The sequence below is a fragment of the Scomber japonicus genome, chromosome 6, assembly GCF_027409825.1.
Source record: "Scomber japonicus isolate fScoJap1 chromosome 6, fScoJap1.pri, whole genome shotgun sequence".
Taxonomy (NCBI): domain Eukaryota; kingdom Metazoa; phylum Chordata; class Actinopteri; order Scombriformes; family Scombridae; genus Scomber; species Scomber japonicus.
The window spans coordinates 37665174-37686824 of NC_070583.1; the positions used below are offsets into that span (position 1 = coordinate 37665174).

Here is a 21651-nt window from a genome sequence, read left to right on the forward strand (position 1 = left end):
TTATTAGCTCAGTGTCAGAACCTCTAAATGCTGGAGATGTCAGAAATGAAATCACTTTGTTGTTGACAGTGTTCATCAGTTGGTGTGGATTATGCTCAGCTGCCCCTCGTTCCTTCTTGTCTCTGTGCTCCGTGTTTGCTTGTTCCTGCTGAACATCTGCTTCAGGTTCAGATTGTTCCGAAAGGCCTTACAGCTGAAGAAGTAGATGACCGGATCCAGACAGACATTGAGGACTGACAGTAAGATGGTCCCTTCAATCAGGTAGTGCAACATCAGGCGTAAGGAGCAATACTTCCTCAGTAAGGCATAGGGAATGAGAGTGAGGTGGTAGGGCACAAAACAAACACAGAAGACGCTGACCAACACCAACAGTTTCCTGCTTGACCTCACATGTCTTTTGGAGCTGGAGGATTGCGGCTGCCTCTGCTGTGCCAGCAACGCAACGTGGCAGACACTGTAGTAGAAGAAGATCATGCAGACAAGGACGAACAGGAAGATGGCAGTGGAGCCGACGTGGATGATTTTGTAGAAAACAATGACCTGGGGGCTTTGCAAGGTGTCACATTTGTCAGGGACAAGGGTCAATTCTGGCTGGGTGAGGAACCAGAGGGTGATGTAGGAGATCACAACAGCCAGGAGGAAAACCCAGGTTACCGTGGAGATGATGCGGGCAGCCTTCACTGTCTGCAGGCAGTACGTTCTTAAAGGATGGATGATCTTAAAATACCTAGAGAGAGAAGAGGCAGATGTTTTAAAAACATAGCAGACAACAAGGATGTGCTGATGTTGCTTCCTGGATCAAATAAGACCAAAGCCACCCAGCTTACTTGTCAGCGGCGATGTAACCCATGAACAGGATGCTGGCGTACATGTTGAGGTAAAAGGCGCAGGAGGCAAAGGTGCAGTGGATCTGGCGGAGGGTGACGGAGCTGCTGACGTAGTTGGCTATGTAGGAGGGGAGGCAGAGGCAGAGCAGGAAGTCAGAGGCTGCCAGGTTCTTCAGGTAGACCATCATGATGCTGGACACCTGCCGCTGAGCTGAGCAGAAGTAAACCTTCAGGGTGAAGCCGTTGAGGACCAAACCCACCTGGAGAAGAAACGGCAAGGAATGAAGAAAACAGTGATTTTACTGACTTGTCTTTGTGGTCTACATCATAAATTGTATAAATGTGGATAATAGAGTGCACCATCGATCTTTCCTTGAAAACATTCATACTTTTGTCTTGAGTGAGAAGCTCAAACCGCGCCTACTTTCACACCTCCACATACTTGATCAGTCACTGTCGAACATGTTGGATTGGCTTGCTGTGATATCTGCTAATAGCAACTACAGCACGGTTGAAGTTGAAGGGAAAGCTTGTGATTACATTTAACCAACTTTAACCACAGCTCTGTGACGGGGAGTTCAGAGTCTCTCGCACTAGAGAGGCGCTACTCTACCAGGCCTCCAAGGATTCCAGAGTGGCATCAGCAGGCATTGTTGTGCGGAAGGGCAGAAAGTGGAGAGCCTAGGAAGGCCTGGAGGTAGTAGAGTCACGGTTGACAGGCAGTTTCGGGTGCTCTACAGGTTCCATCTGTCTGAGAACAGGTTGACTAGAATCATGTAACTAAGAGCCAGCCAACCTCAGTCATATATTTTGGCAGGTCACAAAATTAACTAAATTCTGGACAGATATATTCAGAACTTTTTCACTCATTTACAGCAAAAATATCAATCCTAACCTCTGACCTCTATCTTTGGTTTAGCAGCAGATGAGATGCAGTTATGGCAAACACCTTAAATACCTTAAATACACTGTCTGACAGTCTTCTCATAAGTTCTATAAGGTCTGGCTACAGTTTCTCTTTTATTTTGAACATGAATTCCCCTCTGCTGGTCAGTCTAATCATAAACCCTAACCCTTTCTTAATTTATTTCATTTAGATTATTATAAATATTATTTATTTATCCGGCCTCTGTCAGCCCAATTGGTATGTGGTATAGTGTTATCCTTTTTGTATTACTTTTCTATGAATATGTTTGTTAACAGACTGCGATGTGAATATTTGAAACTCACCACAAACACCAGACTGTAGGCCAGTGCAAAGAAGACGTGGCCTGATTTATCAATGTGTTCACATTGACTGTTGACTTGGCTCTGGGTGTTAGCTGAGGACTGGTTGGATGATGAGGTCACGTTCATTTCTGTCTCTGGAGTTTCTAACAGTGGGAAGACAGTTATGTAAAGTGTCAAAGTTAAAAGTTATTTAAATAACACTGAAAACAGGAACTGGTGGTAGCAAATCAACACAGCAGCACGGTGTATGTGTCAAGCCGCTAAGTGTCAAACCAGTCAAGTCTAACTTGCAGACTCTTCTGTGGTTTGTCACTTCAGTGGTTGGCTGTAATTTCCTTTTTTGGCTCATTATTATAAACAGTGAATGAATGTGATATTTTATTCACCATATGATGTTTAGTTTTCTCTGAATCATCTTTCCTTACAGCCCAGATTCCCCTCTGTTTCTGGAGTTTGATTTGGAGGACTTGTTCTAATTACTCTCATTTACCCTTTACATACTTTCAGGTAAAAAGGTTAACATTTTTGAATCAAAGTCTTCCCTTCAGTCTATCTCCAAATTTTTAGGTTTAATTTCCCAGTTTGTTTGAGTATAAAGTTTCGTGCAGCACTCACCTGTCTGTGTTCCTGTTGTGGAGGTGGGATATCAGGTGTGGCTCTGACTAACAGTTTTGTGCAGCAAAACTGATCATGATGGTCATTTGCAAGTCAAAAACAAAACATGACAACCACACAAACAGACATAATGTTCACTGATGTTGCTTCTCTGAAGAATATTATGTGTTAAAGTAACATAAACAAGCAAAGACCTTAAAAGTTAGAAGTATCCACACGGTTTCAATTTATTTTGGATGTAGAGTTATATGTTTGTGGTTTTTAGATATTATTTATTGCGTGTTCTCTTTTTTTGCCCATATGTATGTTTGACTAGCACCGGACAGCGATTCACTCCACAATATGTGTGAATTCAAATATGGTTGAGAAACAAATTAACGTCAACTTGAAGGTGAACATTGCAGGTTTCAGCGTGTTTAGAAAAAATTACAAAAAATGCTGATGCAGTTGTCACCTATGATCTGGACATTTCATTTTCTTCTTCTTACTTGATAAGGAAATTAAATTCTAAAAACTAAGGTTGTTTAAGTCACCAGAACAGGAGAGGAAACAGTCTGGAAGTATTTAATCCTACTGATGACATTTTACACTGCAAAGGGTGGGATGGCGATGCTTTTATTGGACCAAAATGGCTGAATTTAGGCCTCAGTGTCCAGCCCTCTTCTGGCTCATATTAATCTGAACTGTGACTGTGATCTGACCCACTTCTGACTTAGACTTCCTACCCCATCTGACTTGTTACTAGTCTATCTGTGTAAGAGTCAGTTATTAATTCCAGTAGCATGTTATCAGAGCTGATAGATGATGATGTTAAATTGGCCTTTTAATTAATAACAGAACATCTCTGCAGGAACGTCAGAATACTTAAATACTTCTGAACTCCACCACATCATGACAGACTCAAATGTGACTTAGTTAACTAAATGGATGTTGTTTTATAAATGATCATGTATTCTGTCCTTTTCATAATCTTGCACACAATCTACACGTCAAACCAGTTTTTCTGTCATACTACTAAACGAATATAACAATGCTGCCTGAAAGTTTGGTCTTAATTGTGTCTATCAGTCTGAAAGCTGAAAGTGAGAAGTTGTTCTTTAGTGAAATAGATTTTTACATACACAGGATAATGGCCAGCCTGAGGGGCATAAAGGACCAGTAGAAGATAAATAAGGAGTTTTTTGAACTGTGAATCATGCACAGTGGTGGTCCAAAAATAGAAGTTTAAAGCTGAAATGACCATAATAGGTTCTCTTTAAGTCCTTAGCTCTACGAAAAATTAAAGTTCAAAATGTAGCATGGAAAATATAAACTGAGTAATGAGTAATGAATAAAATGAATCACCAATATGAAATTTGTTAGTGAGTTGATTTTTTTTATTAGGTATTTTGTCCCCCAGTGCAGCAATGTCACTCACTGATGTGCTTAATCGTTTTTCAACAACAACAGAGGAATAAGATATATGAGCTTTGGTACACACACAGTTCTACATCAGTTCATTGTTGGTTTGGATCCAAACATCTTCCTGATGTGCTCAGCAGTGTGTCACTGTTGGTGGCTCTCGGCTGCCCTTAATTCCCCCTGCTTGGCACGCGCGCGGCTCAACTGGGACCGGAACGCCTTAGAGAAGAAGAAGTAGATGAACGGATCCAGGCAGACATTAAGAACTGACAGCAGGACAGTCAGCTCCTTCAGGTAGTAAAACACTTTGCTCAAAGAGCTATGCCTGGGTAGGAAGATGTAGGGAAGGCGAACCAGGTAGTAAGGCACAAAGCAAACGCAGAAGACGCTGACCAGCACCAACATTTTCCTGCGTGACCTCCTGAGCTTCTTGCAGCTGGAGGATGCCAGCTGTCTCTGCTGTGCCTGCAACACACTGCGGGAGGCGCTGTGGTAGAAGAAGATCAAAGAGACCAGGACAACCAGGAAGGTGACTACAGAACAGATGTGGATGATTTTGTTGAACATAGTGACCTGGGAGCTGTGCAAGCTTTCACAACTGTCAGGGATAGCAGTTGGAGCTTCCTGTGTGAGGAGTGACAGGGTGACAAATGAGATCGATTGGGCCAGCAGGAAAATCCAGGTTACCGTGGAGATGATGCGGGCAGCCTGAACTGTCTGCAGGAAGTGATTTCCTAAAGGATAGATGATCTTCAGATACCTGGAGACAGGAGAGGCAGGCATCAGCAGATCATTTCACTGAATATAAGTGATACTAATAGTTAAACCACAGATTTCATGAGGAATGATGATTCCAATATTGTTTCTAGAGAGGACAAGACTTTGGACCCCTGCAGTGATACGAGGACACGGAGAAAGCTTATGACCACTTAAGCTTGCAGTGCCTGTATTTTGTGTCTGTGCATATGGGAAGATAAACTCACATGAACTGTTCTAGTAACTTGACAAACACATTATTATAATACTTTAAAAAGCAAACAGATTCTGCACCAAAGTGCTTTAAAGTTTAAGCACAAATTTAAAACCCAAAGAAATCAGATAACAAATAAAAACAGATTAAACACAGTTAAAAGCCAAAGAATGCTTCAATTTATTCTGGAACCGTCTTTCCCTAATCCGGGTCGGCGGACTCCACCCCAACAGTCTGGGTAGCAGAGTATTAGCAGCTAACATCCAGCATGCTGTCCAGACCGCCTTCTTCTTCCCTGCCTACTCCGGTAGCAAACAGTACTGTGTCGCTCACAAGTTCCCCCTGGTGACCAACCCAGGTACTGACACTTTCCCTTATCATGGTCCACTGTCTCTGACTAGCTGCCATAAAGCTACTTCCATTGCTGTGATTTACTGATTTCCAATTCCTGTTGTTATTTCACATCGTAAATCAATGCACAGGCACAGGTGTGGACGAAGCCAGGTCAGCTAACACCAAACCTGATATCAGCAATCTAACCCTCGGGTTATTTAACACCCGCTCGCTGACCGACAAGGGACCTCTGCTCTATGATCTACTGAATGACCGTAAGTTTCTTTTATTTCTTTTGCCTGACTGAGACGTGACAACAGTCCCGTACCTCTGGCAGAGGGGACAAGCTGGCAATATTATACAGTGAAAAGTGCAAAGTGTCCTGTGCGGTTGTTTAGGGCTACAGCCACTAGGGGTCACTATACGACCAGTGGGACTTTATATTTTGCCAGCTCTTCACACTGCAGTGCTGGATTGTTACATATAAATGATAAACCATCACATTTAAGCCCTTCCCAAACGAGTTAACACAATACTGATTACGCCTATCACTGCCATATAAATCTCTGTTCACATTATCTTCAGTCTGTGGAACTTTCCTCTTTCCTGAACTGGCTGGATGAATGTCCGCTGGTTGAGAAGCTAACTTCCGGTTAGCTATCTGCTAACTTCAACGCGGCTCTTCAGACTGTCCAGATGTTACCGGACAGATGGATCAATTCTGCTTATAGTGATACGAGTCGTTTCGCGGGAGTTATATGATGTTCAAACTATTTATTTACTGTTTTACTGCCGCAGCAACGAACTCTGTGTAACCATGGTAACTAGGATACACAGTAGGTGTAACCATGGTAACCTAGATACACAGTAGGTAATGCTACGGTAAGGACTATTAAGACTCACAGACCTCATTAGATTAACTTCATCAACTATATAAATGTGATATTTAAACACTTGTGGTGTTTTAATTTTTCATAAATCACTTTTAAATCCAAATGAAGAAGAGAGGAGAGCCTCTGCTGTCCAGGAGGGAGAGTGTGTGTTTCTATCAGCAGCTGCTCTGAACGACCAAAGAAGAGAAAACTATCACAGTATAAAGGTTTGTTAGTGTTTATTGATTCTGATTAAATGAGCTGACTCATTTTCTTGCATATTATTATTTTTAGCTGAAACGTTTAGCATTAACAGCTAACATCAGTAGGACTGTAACCTCATTTATAATTCATAACAGCTAGCTTTACTAGCACCCAATGTTTTCTTGCAACATTAAAGTGGTGGTTTGATTTATTATTTTTATTTATTAATTAATTTAATTCACCTAACTATCTAACCTCATGTGTCCAAAATGCCTCTAATAGTTTCGGGCTAACATTAGTTTTCCTGTTATGTTAAATTGTATTTCCGTAGATCATATTTGGACATATTTAGATAACTGGATCATTTGAATATTTTGATAAAATTGTATTTGTTGTGTGGTTAATATAAAGGTCTGGAAGATACATGTAATCTACGTTTGTAATGTCTTTCAGCCTATATTTACATAATAATAATAATCTAATCTATAATCTTTTCTTTACGTTATTTAAATAATTTAGAGAAGCTTCTACTGCAGCAGGAGCATCTAGCTCATCAGCTGACTGATGCAGAGGGAACATGGTCAGAGACTTCAGGCTCATCTCCTCCCTCCTCTGATGTGACTGCAGCTCCAGAGCTCATAACTGCTGAACCAACATCCAGTAGCCTACCAGCAACACCTATAGATCCATTATACACACTTTAATAAACTTTTGTTTTCAAATAATGGAATGGATATATAACAGTATCTTACTGTATTTCATAATAATTGTAAAATACTGTAAAATATTAATCTCTACCTCTCCCTCACATGTAAACTAACAATTAATAGAGTCAGTTAACCAATAACAGTATTTTCTGTCTGTGGAAATGCGCTCTGTCATCTCTTTACAAGTCCTGTCCATCATTATCCTACTGATGATCAGACTAATGGCGGAAAGGAGCAGCAAGAACCAACTTTAAAACTCAAGATACGGATCAGCAGCAAGCAGTAAAGTGGTCAGTTTTATTAGTAAATGTGCAGTGTAAGTCACAGTGGACTGTTAATAAAGGCTACAGCGTCTCAAGACCAAGCCGACCCCCTGTGTGTGTTAAATGTTTGTTTTATGTAAAGCACATTGAGTTGCCCCTTAGTATGAAATGCGCTATATAAATAAAGCTGCCTTGTCTTACTTTTATCTACTTGATTTTATTTCTTCTGTACAGCACCTTGTAACATTGTTAAGAAAAGTGTTATATAGATAAAGTTTAGTTATTGTGCTTGGCCCCAAACACCTTAGAAACACATTATCTAATGATATAACTACTCTGGATGGCATTACTCTAGTCTCCAGCACCACCATGAGGACCCTAGTAGTTATCTTTGATCAGGATATTTCCTTCAACTCTCACATAAAACAAAATTTCAATGACTGATGTCTTTTTTCATCTATGTAATGTTGGTTGTCTGTAAACTAAAGAGTACAGTCTAGATGTGCTCTATGTGAAAAGTGTCAGTATAAAGATAATATGCAGGCATATTAAAACAGACAAAGCATCATAACATCCAGAAAACTGTTAATCTGTGCTGAGAATCAGCATGGTTTGTTACCTACCTGTTAGCAGCGATGTAACCCATGAACAGGATGCTGGCGTACATGTTGAGGTACAATCCAAAGACGGCAAAGTTGCAGTAAAACACGTGGAAGGCGACGGAGCTGCTGATGTACTTGATGATGCGGAGGGGAAGGTAGAGGCAGAGCAGGAAGTCAGAGACTGCCAGGTTTTTCAGGTAGACCATCATGATGCTGGACACCTGCTGCTGAGCTGAGCAGAAGTAAACCTTCAGGGTAAGACTGTTGAGGACCAAACCCACCTGGAGAGGAAACACAGATTGACATGTGTGCTGATTGGCAGACAGAGGAGGAGGAGGGAATTTGACTGTAATCTGAATATTTGACACTCACTACAAACACTAGAGTGTAGACCACCATGAAGAAGAGGTGAGCCTTTGTATCTCTCTGATGACATTGATTGACATCATCATCAGTGGTCTGGTTGGTAACTGAGGTCACTTCCACTCCTACCAGCTCATCCATGTTTGTGGAGGTTCTAAGAAGACAGAACACAAATCTGTCATCTTTATACTGTTAAATACAGTTTGACACATTAATTATATATCCTACTGAACCATCAGCTGACTATATTGTTACAAATGTTTGGCTGGAAGAAGCCTTTTGGATTCAGTCTAAAGGAGGCCCAGGTAAATAAACAGTGCCGTAGAACATCGTTGCAGCATACAGCACTACCAAACTTGATAAGAAACTGAGTTAAAAGTAGAAGTATCAAAAGAGTATAACAGAGTGCACTCTGTCATCCATTAAAAGGTCACAGTCATTTACAAAATAGTTTAAAGTCATGCCACAAAGGCAGTGCAATCAAGAGTTGTGCAAGTTAACTGCATTGATTGCACATGGAACAAAAACTGTACTGAACTCAATATGCAAAAACTCAAAGTGAACAAAGTGATTCGTCCTGTGTACACAACCCATAAATCAACAGCTGAAGACATAAGCAACCAGAACCTCCCTTTTCTCCAATGGACACAGACTCACCACTGGTCTTGATTAACTGTCTTCTCACAGTTTAAACTCACTGTGTTTTATCTATGTCAAGTGTACCTTGAAGCTGCCCCAAGAAAAGCCACATCCTTAGTGGTGCTTTGGGTGTTAAAAACACCCACCACAGTCTTTTTGCTCACCTACCACTGACCTCATTACCCATGTAACAGGAGATGACAAACAAACAAACAAACAAACAAACAAACAAACAAACAAACGAAAACCTCAAATATAAATAAAAAGCCATCAACACTAACAATGCCCTTTATGTGTTTTAGCTGTTCTTTACTGTCTGTTTTACACTGTGTGACCATGCAGGAAGCTGAAGGGAAATTTCAATTTCATGCAATATAATGGACAATCAAGTTTTCTACCTTATTGCGAGTTCTAGTGAGTTCTTGAAAGAAAAAAGTTGAACAATGAATGAATTACTTGGAGAGAAATGTACTTGGAAACAAGGGCAGAGAGAGAAACAGGTATGACAAGCAGAAAAGGTCCCTTAGCAGACTCAGACCAGGGGCATTGCAGACACGTAGCATACACAGTAATAACAAGGCTATTAAGAACTGTTTGATAATATGAAGTATGAAGTAGTTCTGAATATATTATCCCATTTCATATAGTTTTAAAAGCTGAACCCAGGAAAGGCCTGTAAATAGCTTACAGCTAGATACTTAATGTACATGACACTTGTTGCATTCATGAACTATAAGCTGTTAAATAAACTCAAATCAATAAATAATCACATAAGAATAAATAAAACCCTTTAAACCTTTGTGTGCACACAGGTTATTACCTAGGAAACATGAAGTGTGGTTAACAACTTGTAAACTCTGTATCCAGAGTTGTTTAAAACAGTTTCTTATATGTTTGTCTTGCAAACTATATTAGGTTTTATCATTAAAACTATTCAAATTTCAACATAACATTAAAAGCACAAAGTAGTGAGATACATGCAGCGCTCACCTGTCAGTCTGTCAGTGAAGGTGTCAGATAGAAACCGCTTTGATGTTTCCTTCTGTGCAGCTTTCACAGGAAGAACTGATCTGTGGTTACTGTGTGATGTCTCAGAAAACACCCACCGCTGTTCAGATGCTTTTTCATTTCCTGGTTCTTTGCTCATTGGTTGTTAATGTTAACATGTATACATGTATTTATTTTTACATAGCACTTCTAGGTGGCAGATACTGTTGATCTGCATCCCCCCCCCCCCCACCCTCCCCATATCACTATACTGACATTTCCTGTGAGCGCTTACACTGAACTCAACCTTCAACCACACTGTGGTCACAGTCAGTGAACTGGATGGAGGCTAGAATACGTGATCATTTGTTAACCAAATGATCACGTATTCTGTCCTTTTCATAATCTTGCACACAATCTTCACCTCAAACCAGTTTCTCTGACATACTACAAAACAAATTGCTGCCTGTGCACTTCAATGTTTGGTTGAATTGTATCTATCAGAGTTTTAAAGCTGAAAGTGAGAAATTGTTCTTCAGTGTAGTGACGGAAACTGATCTCAGTGGCTGGTCTTAATAAGAACGTGTCTCTGTGTAACAGGCTCACATATAAACACGTGTGGTTCATCATATGAAATGCATTTCAGAGTAACTTGTTTAATGATGTTTTCACTCATTCATTCATTTGGTGAATGTGTCAAATGTGATAAATTAACACATATACACACATTTTATCACACATCACACATGAAACAGATGTAATTGACAATATTTGAAGAGTTAAACATACAAAATAAACCTAAACATGCTAATTAATCAAATTGGTTGTTTGTCCTACATTTATTTTTGAGTGTAAGTTTTGATGTATCTCTTCTTCTTATATTTTTGATGTATTTTTAAATAGTACTGAGCAATATGCCATGCTTACATTACATTTGTTAATCATATATATATATCTGTATAATCTGTGATTGCCCAAAGAAAGTAGGAGGTTGGGTCAAACGTGTTGTTTTTGAGTCGTGTGATGGACGGTGTTCATCAGTTGGTGTGGATGATGCTCAGCCGCCCCTCGTTCCTTCTTGTCTCTGTGCTCCGTGTTTGCTTGTTCCTGCTGAACATCTGCTTCAGGTTCAGATTGGTCCGAAAGGCCTTACAGCTGAAGAAGTAGATGACCGGATCCAGACAGACATTGAGGACTGACAGTAAGATGGTCCCTTTTATCAGGTAGTGCAACATCAGGCGTAAGGAGCAATACCTCCTCAGTAAGGCATAGGGAATGAGAGTGAGGTGGTAGGGCACAAAACAAACACAGAAGACGCTGACCAGCACCAACATTTTCCTGCTTGACCTCATGAGCTTCTGGCAGCTGGAGGATGCCAGCTGCCTCTGCTGTGCCTGCAACACACTGCGGGAGGCGCTGTAGTAGAAGAAGATCATGCAGACAAGGACAAACAGGAAGGTGGCAGTGGAGCAGATGTGGATGATTTTGTAGAATACAATGACCTGGGGGCTTTGCAAAGTGTCACATGTGTCAGGGACAAAGGTCAATTCTGGCTGGGTGAGGAACCAGAGGGTGATGTAGGAGATTACAACAGCCAGGAGGAAAACCCAGGTTACCGTGGAGATGATGCGGGCAGCCTTCACTGTCCACAGGATGCGAGTTCTTAAAGGATGGATGATCTTAAAATACCTAGAGAGAGAAGAGGCAGATTTTTCAAAAACATAGCAGACATCAAGGTGGGGTGATGTTGCTTCCTGGATCAAATAAGACCAAAGCCACCCAGCCTACCTGTCAGCAGCGATGTAACCCATGAACAGGATGCTGGCGTACATGTTGAGGTAAAAGGCGCAGGTGGCAAAGATGCAGTGGACCAGGCGGAGAGTGACAGAGCTGCTGACGTAGTTGGCTATATAGAAGGGGAGGCAGAGGCAGAGCAGGAAGTCAGAGGCTGCCAGGTTCTTCAGGTAGACCATCATGATGTTGGACACCTGCCGCTGAGCTGAGCAGAAGTAAACCTTCAGGGTGAAGCCGTTGAGGACCAAACCCACCTGAAGAAGAAACGGCAAGGAATGAGAGGGTGATAAAAAACAGTGATTTTACTGACTTGTCTTTGTCATCTATCATGAATTGTATAAATGTGGATAATAGAGCGCACAATCGATCTTTCCTTGAAAACATTCATACTTTTCTCTTGAGTGAGAAGCTCAAACCCTGCCTACTTTCACACCTCCACATACTTGATCAGTCACTGTAGAACATGTTGGATTGTTGGATTGTTTCTTAGAATTTCTTGGCTGCTAATAGCAACTACAGCACGGTTGAAGTTGAAGGGAAAGATTGTGATTACATTTAACCAACTTTAATCACAGCTCTGTGACGGGATCTGCTGCGCAGTTATTCATGCATTGGCACTGAGCACTTCTGGGATTGGGAAATTTAGTTCTCTCAATATTTCCAAGTGAATTACAGGCTAATGGAACAACAATCATGGAATCCACTATCAATGTGCTGTTTAGTTTGTGCCCCAATACTCTTAAGCAAACATTACTTACTCAGTAAGTAACCCAGTTATCCATGGTTTACTCAGGAGATGGTTACAGTTACAGTTAGAGTGGACAAGTCTGGACTACCTAGTAAGTTCAAGGCTTAGATCTACCAGCACAGCATCTCACCTCTGGCCTCTGCTGGTGTACGACGGAGACGTATCTACTGTGGAGACCATGCAGAGAAAGATCAGTGGCTACCTACAGCCTAAGCAGTGCAGCACTGCAGAGAATGGAGAGCCCAGGAAGGCCTGGAGGTAGCAGAGTCACGGCTGAGACACAAGGCTCTAGCGAGTACAGTGACAACAGGACGAGCAGGCCTGGGAACCAGACCACAACCTTGTTTTGACAAAGCCTAGGGCAAGAACTCATCCTAGAGGAGGTACGGGCTGATGTCAAGGAGGACTAAACCTGCAGGGTGGTGGGCCAAGTGGGAGGGCATGCTGGAGAAGAGGATCTCCTCCAAAGACATCTGGTATGCAGAATCCCAACGGATCATGTTCATGGTTCAAGCCATGTACGACGTCCTACCTAGTCTGGCAAACCTTCATGTACCTTCAAGACCCACTCTCCAGCATGTCCCCGTTGACCTGGAAAAGGCTCTTGGAACATATTTTTAGCAAGCTAACCCTAACCCTAACCCATCAGCTCAGGGGGAGGGCCACTACCACTGGTGGTATGACCAGGTGCTCATGACGGTGGCAGAGGCCATCTCGGATGCTGTGTCCAAGAACCATCAAGTTTGCGGCCCAAAACACACCACCTTCATCAGGGCTGGCAAACTCCCACAGGCACAGCCAAGACCAGCAGTTGGACTGCTCACTTCTGCTACAGATGGAGAGCTGAGAGTTGACTTGGAGAGGCAAGTCAACTTCAGTATGCATTATTTTGTTTGTTTGTTTGTTTGTTTTTCTACAATGTAAAGCACGTTGTGTTACATTACCATGGATGAAAAGTGGAAATAAAGTCTGATTGATTGATTGAAAAGGGCTGATGGGTATAAAGGTCTTTTTTAACAGCTAAGGACAGATTCCCCATCTCATATCAGAGGAGATGGTGGTAGTGATGTTAGGCTCAGCTTGGCAGTGGACAACGAAACAGGTGCTTTCACCATCAGTATTCATCAGAGATGAGTTCAGGCAGATTCAGGTGCTCCACGGGCTCCATCTGTCTGAGAGCAGGTTGGCTAGAATCATGTAACTAAGAGCCAGCCAACCTCAGTCATATGTTTGGGCAAGTCACAAATTAACTAAATTCTGGATAGATATATTCAGAACTTTTTCACTCATTTACAACAAAGATGTCGATCTTAACCTCTGACCTCTATCTTTGGTTTAGCAGCAGATGAGATGCAGTTATGGCAAACACCTTAAATACCTTAAATACACTGTCTGACACTCTTCTCATAAGTTCTTTTAGGTCTGGCTACAGTTTCCATTTTATTTTGAACATGAATTCCCCTCTGCTGGTCAGTCTAATCATAAACCCTAACCCTTTCTTAATGTATTTCATTTAGGTTATTATAAGTATTATTTATTTATCTGACCTCTGTCAGCCCAATTGGTATGTGGCATAGTGTTATCCTTTTTGTATTACTTTTATATGAATATGTTTGTTAACAGACTGTGATGTGAATATTTGAAACTCACCACACACACCAGACTGTAGGCCAGTGCAAAGAAGAGGTGGCCTGATTTATCAATGTGTTCACATTGACTGTTGACTTGGCTCTGGGTGTTAGCTGAGGACTGGTTGGATGATGAGGTCACGTCCATTTTTGTCTCTGGAGTTTCTAACAGAGGGAAGACAGTTATATGTAAAGTGTCAAAGTTAAAAGTTATTTCAATAACATTGAAAACAGGAACTGGTGGTAGCAAATCAACACAGCAGCACGGTGTGTGTCAAGCCACTAAGTGTCAAGCCAGTCAAGTCTAACTTGCAGACTCTTCTGTGGTTTGTCACTTCAGTGGTTGGCTGTAATTTCCTTTTTTGGCTCATTATTATAAACAGTGAATGAATGTGATATTTTATTCACCATATGATGTTTAGTTTTCTCTGAATCATCTTTCCTTACAGCCCAGATTCCCCTCTGTTTCTGGAGTTTGATTTGGAGGACTTGTTCTAATTACTCTCATTTAACCTTTACATACTTTCAGGTAAAAATGTTACAATTGTTGAATCAAAGTCTTCCCTTCAGTCTATCTCCAAATTTTTTGATAGTTTAATTTCCCAAACAGTTTGTTCGAGTATAAAGTTACGTGCAGCACTCACCTGTCTGTGTTCCTGTTGTGGAGGTGGGATATCAGGTGTGGTTCTGACTAACAGTTTTGAGGAGCAAAGCTGATCATGATGGTCATTTGCAAGTCAAAAAATAAAACATGAAAACAAAACATGACACCCACACAAACAGACATAATGTTCACTGCTGCTGCTTCTCTGTCATAAGAAGAATATGCTGTGTTAAAGTAACATAAACCAAGCAAAGGCCTTAAAAGTTAGATTTTTGGATGTAGAGTTATGTGTTTGTGGTTTTTAGATATCATTTATTGCGTGTTCTCTCAGCTGATGTTTGTTGACACCAAACATCTCAATGTGACATCACTGTTAAGTCTTTATTTGTTTTTGTTTTTTATAACCAGAATTTAAGGTTTTTAAGTATACTATCAGTATAAGTCTTTATTTGTAAGTGGAAAGAGGCTTTATTTCTGTGTAGCGATCACAAACGCAGCTGTGATATTCGGAGATAAAAATAAGTCCTGTAGTCTTTATATTTACAGCCTGCTCTTTGATATCATCATCAACCTCAGTGGAGTCAGTCCATGTCCTGCTGACAGATAGATAGATAGATAGATAGATAGATAGATAGTAGGGCTGCAGTACATAAACTCCTCATGACAAACATTTATGCAAAAACCACAGGCAGTGGTTTACAGAGATGTGAAAAAAGCGATGTGGTTAGCTGAGTCATTCTCTGAGACAACACTGTTCTTCCCTTCAGTAGCGTTCAGAGACTCTAAGATCAATGATGAGGTGACGAAATTGTTTTAAAATGTAATGTAGTAATAATCAACATGGTTACAGATCAAGCTGCACATTAAGCATCTTAGAATGACATTGGGCGTCCATGTGACACCAAATGGACCGGACATATTTAATCTTACTGATGACATCATTATACACCTCAGATGTTTGTGCTTTATATTCCCTTAATATATCCAAGATCCCCTTTGATTTCGCTCTGGTGATAAGTAATCCAACCAGAGTGGATGTTAAATTGATTATAGATGGTTTGTTATCTATGATTAAATGTAAGTGTTGGTGCAGTACTGTGTGACACCAGCAGAGGGCGCACTGTCTCCATCTTTACAGTCAAATGCCTCCTGATGCTTTTACTACTTCTTTACTTCTTCTATCAGGTCTTTGAGATCTGTATGAACCGTTGACTCAACCAGTATAGTGCCTGACTGTGCTCTCTGACTGCTGTGTTTTAAAGATACAACACTTCACAGTCCTGCACAGAGGTGGAAAGTAACTAAGTACTGTGCTTCAGTACAGTTTGAGGTACTTGTACTTTACTGTAGTATTTCCATGTGATGCTACTTTCTACATCTCAGAGGGAAATATTGTACTTTCTACTCCACTGCATTTACTTTGGTAAGTTTTAGTTACTTTTCAGATGAAGGTTTGACACAATGGAGAATATAACAAGCTTTTAAAATATAACACATTGGTTTCATTTCAATAAATGTTCAAATGATCCAATATTTCAGAGAAAAAGTCCAAAAACTATCAGAACTTTGTTTTGCTCCTAATGCTTAAGTACTTTTACTGCAGGACCTTTACTTGCAATGGAGTATTTGTACATTGATTTATTGGTACTTTTACTGCAGTAAATCTGTAGATCTGTGTATTTCTTCCACTACTCATGTGCAGGTCTCTGTGCACATTGATCAGTAACCATGTTGAAACCATTTCTTCTTCAAATCCACACATTTATGGATCCTGTTCATTCTAAATTAGGTTGAACACAGTTGAATAACATGAGAGAGCTGTTAGAAGTTATCACCTATGATCTGGATATGTTCTTTTTCCTACTTGATAAGGAAATGAAACTCTAAAAACTAAGGTTGCTTAAGGAGAGGAAACGGTCCGGACATATTTAATCTTACTGATGACATTTTACACCTCAAAGGGTGGGATGGCGATGCTTTTATTGGACCAAAATGGCTGAATTTAGGCCTCAGTGTCCAGCCCTCTTCTGGCTCATATTAATCTGAACTGTGACTGTGATCTGACCCACTTCTGACTTAGACTTCCTGCCTCATCTGACTTGTTACTAGTCTATCTGTGTTCTCAGAGTCAGTCATTAATTCCAGTAGCATGTTATCAGAGCTGATAGATGATGATGGACAAAATGAGGAGTTTTAATAAATTGTTAAATGGTCCTTGAATTAAGAACAGAACGTCTCTGCAGGAGAAACTGTTGTCACTCAGATTTATTTAAAATCATGTACAAACAATACAAGGCTTCAACCGACGGCTACAAAATATACAAAGCAGAACAGCAGGAGTACAAAACTGAAAGCAGAAAGAGCCGAAAGGTTCAAAGGTTCCTGAGTGAGTGTGTTTAGTGATGCTGTATTTAGGGAAATAAGTGAAAAAAAGGTGTTTTCTTTGTTGTCCAGACGCTCAATAAAAGAAGCAAGAATCAAACTATATACAAAGAGAGAGGATTTCACACTCTGATAGATGTTTTTGTGTGAAATGACAGGATTCTTGTTACGCACACCCTGTAACACACTGCAGCAGTGTTGGTGTGAAGGACTACTGTTCACACTCATATCAGCAGTTTGTGTTGACACTGCAAACAGGCTTCAGTTTGACTGAAACCAGGAAAACAGCTGCGTCACCGGAGGGATTTCAAACAGGACAACACTGAAAATACAAAACCAAAGACCTGATGAATCTGATGTGAAGGTCTGTGACAAAAACAAAGTATTATGTTTGACTGAAACTTGTAAAAAAAAAGGTTAAAGGTTAAAAAACGTGAAATAATTTGTCATATTTGACCAAAACGTCACAGTGACTAAATTGATTGAAGTAAACTGAGGAACAGAAAGTCCCTTCAGGTCATCTGTGTTTGTGTTTCCAACAAATCTGAAGAGCTGTGAAGATCAGACCAACTTTACTGATAAGAGATTAAAACCCTGCAGCTACTGATTATTTGTGTTTACTGTCTGATGCTTTTTGGCCTCTTGTACTTCCTGTTGTCAAATATTTCCTGTCTGCTTCTGGTCTCAACAGTTTCCTGATAAACTCAAAGTTTACCTGAACTCTACCTGCCCTGCTGATAAAAAAAAAGAGACCCAACCAGAGCTAAAAGAAGACGTTTGTTAACACGTTTGCCTCTTTATAAGCTGCTAATACTCCACAGGTTTAATACTTCATATGACGACGATGTAAAAGTGTTAAAACATTTTTATTTAATAGTTTGACATTTTCTATCACAAGCTTTTTAGGTACTTTTGATTTGTTGTCATACTTTTATTTAGCAGAATCAGCACCAGCTCATCGTCACTTTATGTTGACACAGTTGTTTTGTGCATTAAATAACTTGATGAGTAAAAGACCTTTATACATCGTCTGCTCCACCTTCTGCTGTTTGATCATCAGCTGATAGAGATTCAATGTCCTACGCTTGCATTACAACTCTCTCCACCCCTGCTGCATGCTAACAAACGGCACAGCAGCGTGAACAAATGAAGCGTCCTCCTGTTTGGAGTGGTGTTTGAGGTGGGTGGGGTTACAGCTCATATTAGACTGTTTTTTTTTCCGTCTGAAGTAGCTGAGGTGGACGGTGAATGTGAAGAGGGGTGGGGCTGCTTGTCTGAACCAGAATGGATACGTTTGTTTTACCTGACAGCGAATCCTGTTTGGGGTGGAAGTAATATTTGGGTGGAGTGATAATAGTAACTTTGATTCATATAGAGCCTTTCAAGAGACCCAAGCACACTTCACACATACTGAAGCAGACAAAAAAAAGAAAGAAAAGAAATAATAACAGTACAGATTGTTGGAGAATGACAGAATTAATTAGATAGACCTCGGGTTGAACAGGTACGTTTTCAGGAGTTTTTTAAAAAAGATCCAGGATTGTCGACAGAAAGTTCAGGTTATGGGGCGGGGGAGGTCTGATAGGATTTGTAGGTGAGGAGGAGGAATTTGAAGGAGATGCAGGACTTGACCAAGGAGCCAGTGAAGGTGGATGAGGATGGGGGTGATGAGCTACCAGGGCTGAGTAAGTGATGAAAGCATGGATGTGGGTCTCTGCCACAAAGTCTGGGATGTCTTTGAGGTGGTAGGAGGTGGATTTTGGTGATGGATTTGATGAGTGACTTTAGTAAGCAGGTGGAGTCCAGAATGACATCCAGGTTTGAGGACTTGGATTAAGCAGATAGAGCAGGACCAGTTCTCAGACCTTCTGGAGCAGCACATGAGCAGCATGAGTACTAATTTGTTGCTATTGAACCTTGAAGATCGGATGACATCCAGATTTTCATTTTGTTTAGGCAGTTCATTAAGGACTGTGGAGGAAGCTGAGTGGATGGTTCAGTGCTGAGATACAGCGGTGTGTCATCAGCGTAGCAGTGGAGGCTTTGATCATGATAGCGGATTATTTTACTAAGTAGATTAAAGAGGAGTGGTTGAAGCACAGAACCTTGGGGTACACCTTGGTTAACTGGGACCAGGGTGGAACTAGAGTCTCTGATGGTGAGATATGACTCTCTGGGTCTCTAAGCAGGAGAGATCTGTACCAGTGAGGCCTGAATAGTTGGATAAGTGTTTGAGGAGGATGATGTTGGAGACTGCAGAGAAGTCCAGGAGGAGACGAATACTGATGCGGCCAGAATCAGCAGCGATGAAGAGCTCACTGGTGATTTCGATGAAGATCTCTGCTCTGCGGTGTTACTCTGAAGTTTCAGAGCTAATGGTTGGACATGTGCTGACAGAGTCGGGTGGCAACTGCTCTTTCCAAGATTTTGCCGAGAAAATTGAAGGTTGGAGATCGACTGGTAGTTGGCGAGGCTTTTTGAGGTGAGGGATGACTGTGGCCATTGAGTTGACAATGTCCACCTTGATGGGGTTGAGGGTACGTAGGTATGCCACGACCAAGGTTGAGGGCATGAGGTCCAGAGAACAGGTGGAGGCTTTAGCGATCAACTTAGTGACTGATGTTGGGAATAACCTCTGGACAGGTTAGATGGATGCAGACATTAGGTGTGTTTGTTTTTTAGTTCAGCCCCATCCGGTTGGAGATGTTGCAGGTAACGTTCACTGTCTCAGTGCAGCACCTCCCTGTCGGCTGATCCGGGGCGGGTGGGGTAGATGTGGAGCTGAGGGAGGTCGATGCCATCGTTGTGCAGATCCTCCTGCTTCTGTAAACCCTCGAGCTTTACAAGTAAGTCACCGATGAAGACCTGCAGGGGGACGAGACGGATCAGGGACCATTAAACATGCTTTTACATGTGACTGCCCCCTAAAGGCTGCACGGTGCATCACAGCCTTAAACACACAGATATCATCAACATGTTCAGGACCTGTTTTTCTTACGTTGATAACTGGAGATGAAAATTAACCGAAGCTGATTCTGATTATATACCACATTATCTACCATGAAGTATCAGATCTCTATCAAGGAAACATATTTTAAGAAAAGTTTAGTGCAACCTGTACAATAACCAATTTCATCAAAATGTGTTATAGCTTGATTTTAAATGTAAAAACGCAGATTTTAATATAATTTTTGTTTGATTTACGTCCTTCTTCTGTCTCTAAAAGCAAACGTTGCACACATGGAAAGTTTTTACTGATAGTGGCACAGGAGGAAATGCCAGCAGATGAAGGCTCAGAGAAAAGGCTCAAAATCAAACAAGTTAATGTAAAAAGTAAAAACATGCATTTATGAACAAGAGAAAAATCTGATTATTGTAAATTGAAGTTTTATTCTTTCATTTTTATTCTGTTTCTGACAAATGTACCTCCAGTAATTCATTAACTCTTTATCTGTGTTAGCTTAGCGTTATCTCAAGTGTGTTTCTCAGCTGAATGTAATATTTAGCTCAACACTAGATGAATATAAACTGTGTGCTTGGTGCAGTTTTACCATGGAATGCTTCAACACTAATAAATAAAGAGAGAGGTCAGTTTTACAGCTGTAGATTCGACGGGTCAGCAGGTTTTGAATAAACAGTCAGTAAACAGGACGAGTGTTTACAGGCTCTCATGTTTCACATCAACACTCCAACGATGAGCTGAGGTTAACTTTCTGTTCCTCGTCTCACACAGAATAAAATAATACTACAGTCATAATGTAAAGGTGTGTGTGGTCTTACCTGTGTGTTGTTGTTACAGGAGTGAAGAATCTCCTGAAAACACAAAGAAGAAAAACACATGAGATCCTGTGAGGAGGATAAAACATAGAAACCTCAACACTGTTAATATTCATGTTCAGTTTCCTTTAGGTTTTGCTGCCTTGAAGTTAACATCAGTCAGCAGTCAGAGGTTTTTTCTTGTCTGTAATCATTCCTCCTGTTCATACTGAATACTAAAAGATCTCCTTCTAATGTGCTTTCAATGTAAAGTGATGGAGACAAAATCCACAGAGTCTCCACTCAGTCATTTAACAGTTTGATTCGAGTGTCCTTTTAGAAATATTGATTATAAATCAACTGTCTTCCTCTCAATGTATGTATGAGGTATGAAGCCTGGCAGGTAAAACCCAGGGTGTAAATGTTCCCCGTGTTGCTCTTTAAGCTGATCAGAGTGAAGGTAAAAACTGAAGGCGACTCAGATGAGCTCATATATCAGACGGACAGGTGTGTCCTTACCTGCAGTCTCTGTCGTCTCTCCTCAGTCGTCTTCAGGTCCAGAAGATCATCGATGTTCACTTCCTCTGGCATCTCCTCCTCCTGAAGAACATCAGACAAGTGAGTAGAAAGTACAATCCTAACCCTCTGAGATGTAGAAAGTAGCATCACATGGAAATACTGCAGTAAAGTACTAGTACCTCAAACTGTACTACAGTAAAGTACAAG

The 21651-nt window shown here is 40.9% G+C and overlaps 4 protein-coding genes across 4 annotated transcripts in view; all 4 read right to left on the reverse strand.

Annotated features, from left to right (window-relative positions):
• Positions 1 to 75: 75 nt before the first annotated feature.
• LOC128360043 (P2Y purinoceptor 14-like) lies at positions 76 to 2183 on the reverse strand. The gene is made up of 3 exons (XM_053320356.1): positions 2058 to 2183; positions 828 to 1087; positions 76 to 727 (listed from the first exon to the last, which is right to left on the reverse strand). Exons 1-3 carry the CDS (start codon positions 2181 to 2183, stop codon positions 76 to 78), a joined length of 1038 nt encoding a protein of 345 aa, XP_053176331.1.
• Positions 2184 to 4217: 2034 nt separating this feature from the next.
• Positions 4218 to 8528, reverse strand: LOC128360045 (P2Y purinoceptor 14-like). Its single transcript, XM_053320357.1, has 3 exons — positions 8397 to 8528; positions 8046 to 8305; positions 4218 to 4833 (listed from the first exon to the last, which is right to left on the reverse strand). Exons 1-3 carry the CDS (start codon positions 8526 to 8528, stop codon positions 4218 to 4220), a joined length of 1008 nt encoding a protein of 335 aa, XP_053176332.1.
• A 2522-nt stretch (positions 8529 to 11050) lies between these two features.
• LOC128360046 (P2Y purinoceptor 14-like) lies at positions 11051 to 14331 on the reverse strand. The gene is made up of 4 exons (XM_053320358.1): positions 14206 to 14331; positions 13225 to 13398; positions 11802 to 12061; positions 11051 to 11702 (listed from the first exon to the last, which is right to left on the reverse strand). The coding sequence occupies exons 1-4, from the start codon at positions 14329 to 14331 to the stop codon at positions 11051 to 11053; spliced, it is 1212 nt and encodes a 403-aa protein (XP_053176333.1).
• Positions 14332 to 18536: 4205 nt separating this feature from the next.
• The window catches only part of LOC128361008 (protein phosphatase 1 regulatory subunit 14A-like), a 16807-nt gene continuing 13692 nt past the window's right edge, over positions 18537 to 21651 (reverse strand). Inside the window, exons 2-4 of the mRNA XM_053321578.1 lie at positions 21445 to 21525; positions 20950 to 20982; positions 18537 to 20034 (exon numbers count right to left, since the gene is read on the reverse strand). Coding sequence (XP_053177553.1) covers positions 19897 to 20034; positions 20950 to 20982; positions 21445 to 21525 — 252 coding nt within the window. The 3' untranslated portion in view covers positions 18537 to 19896. The remainder of the gene's footprint in view (positions 20035 to 20949; positions 20983 to 21444; positions 21526 to 21651) is intronic.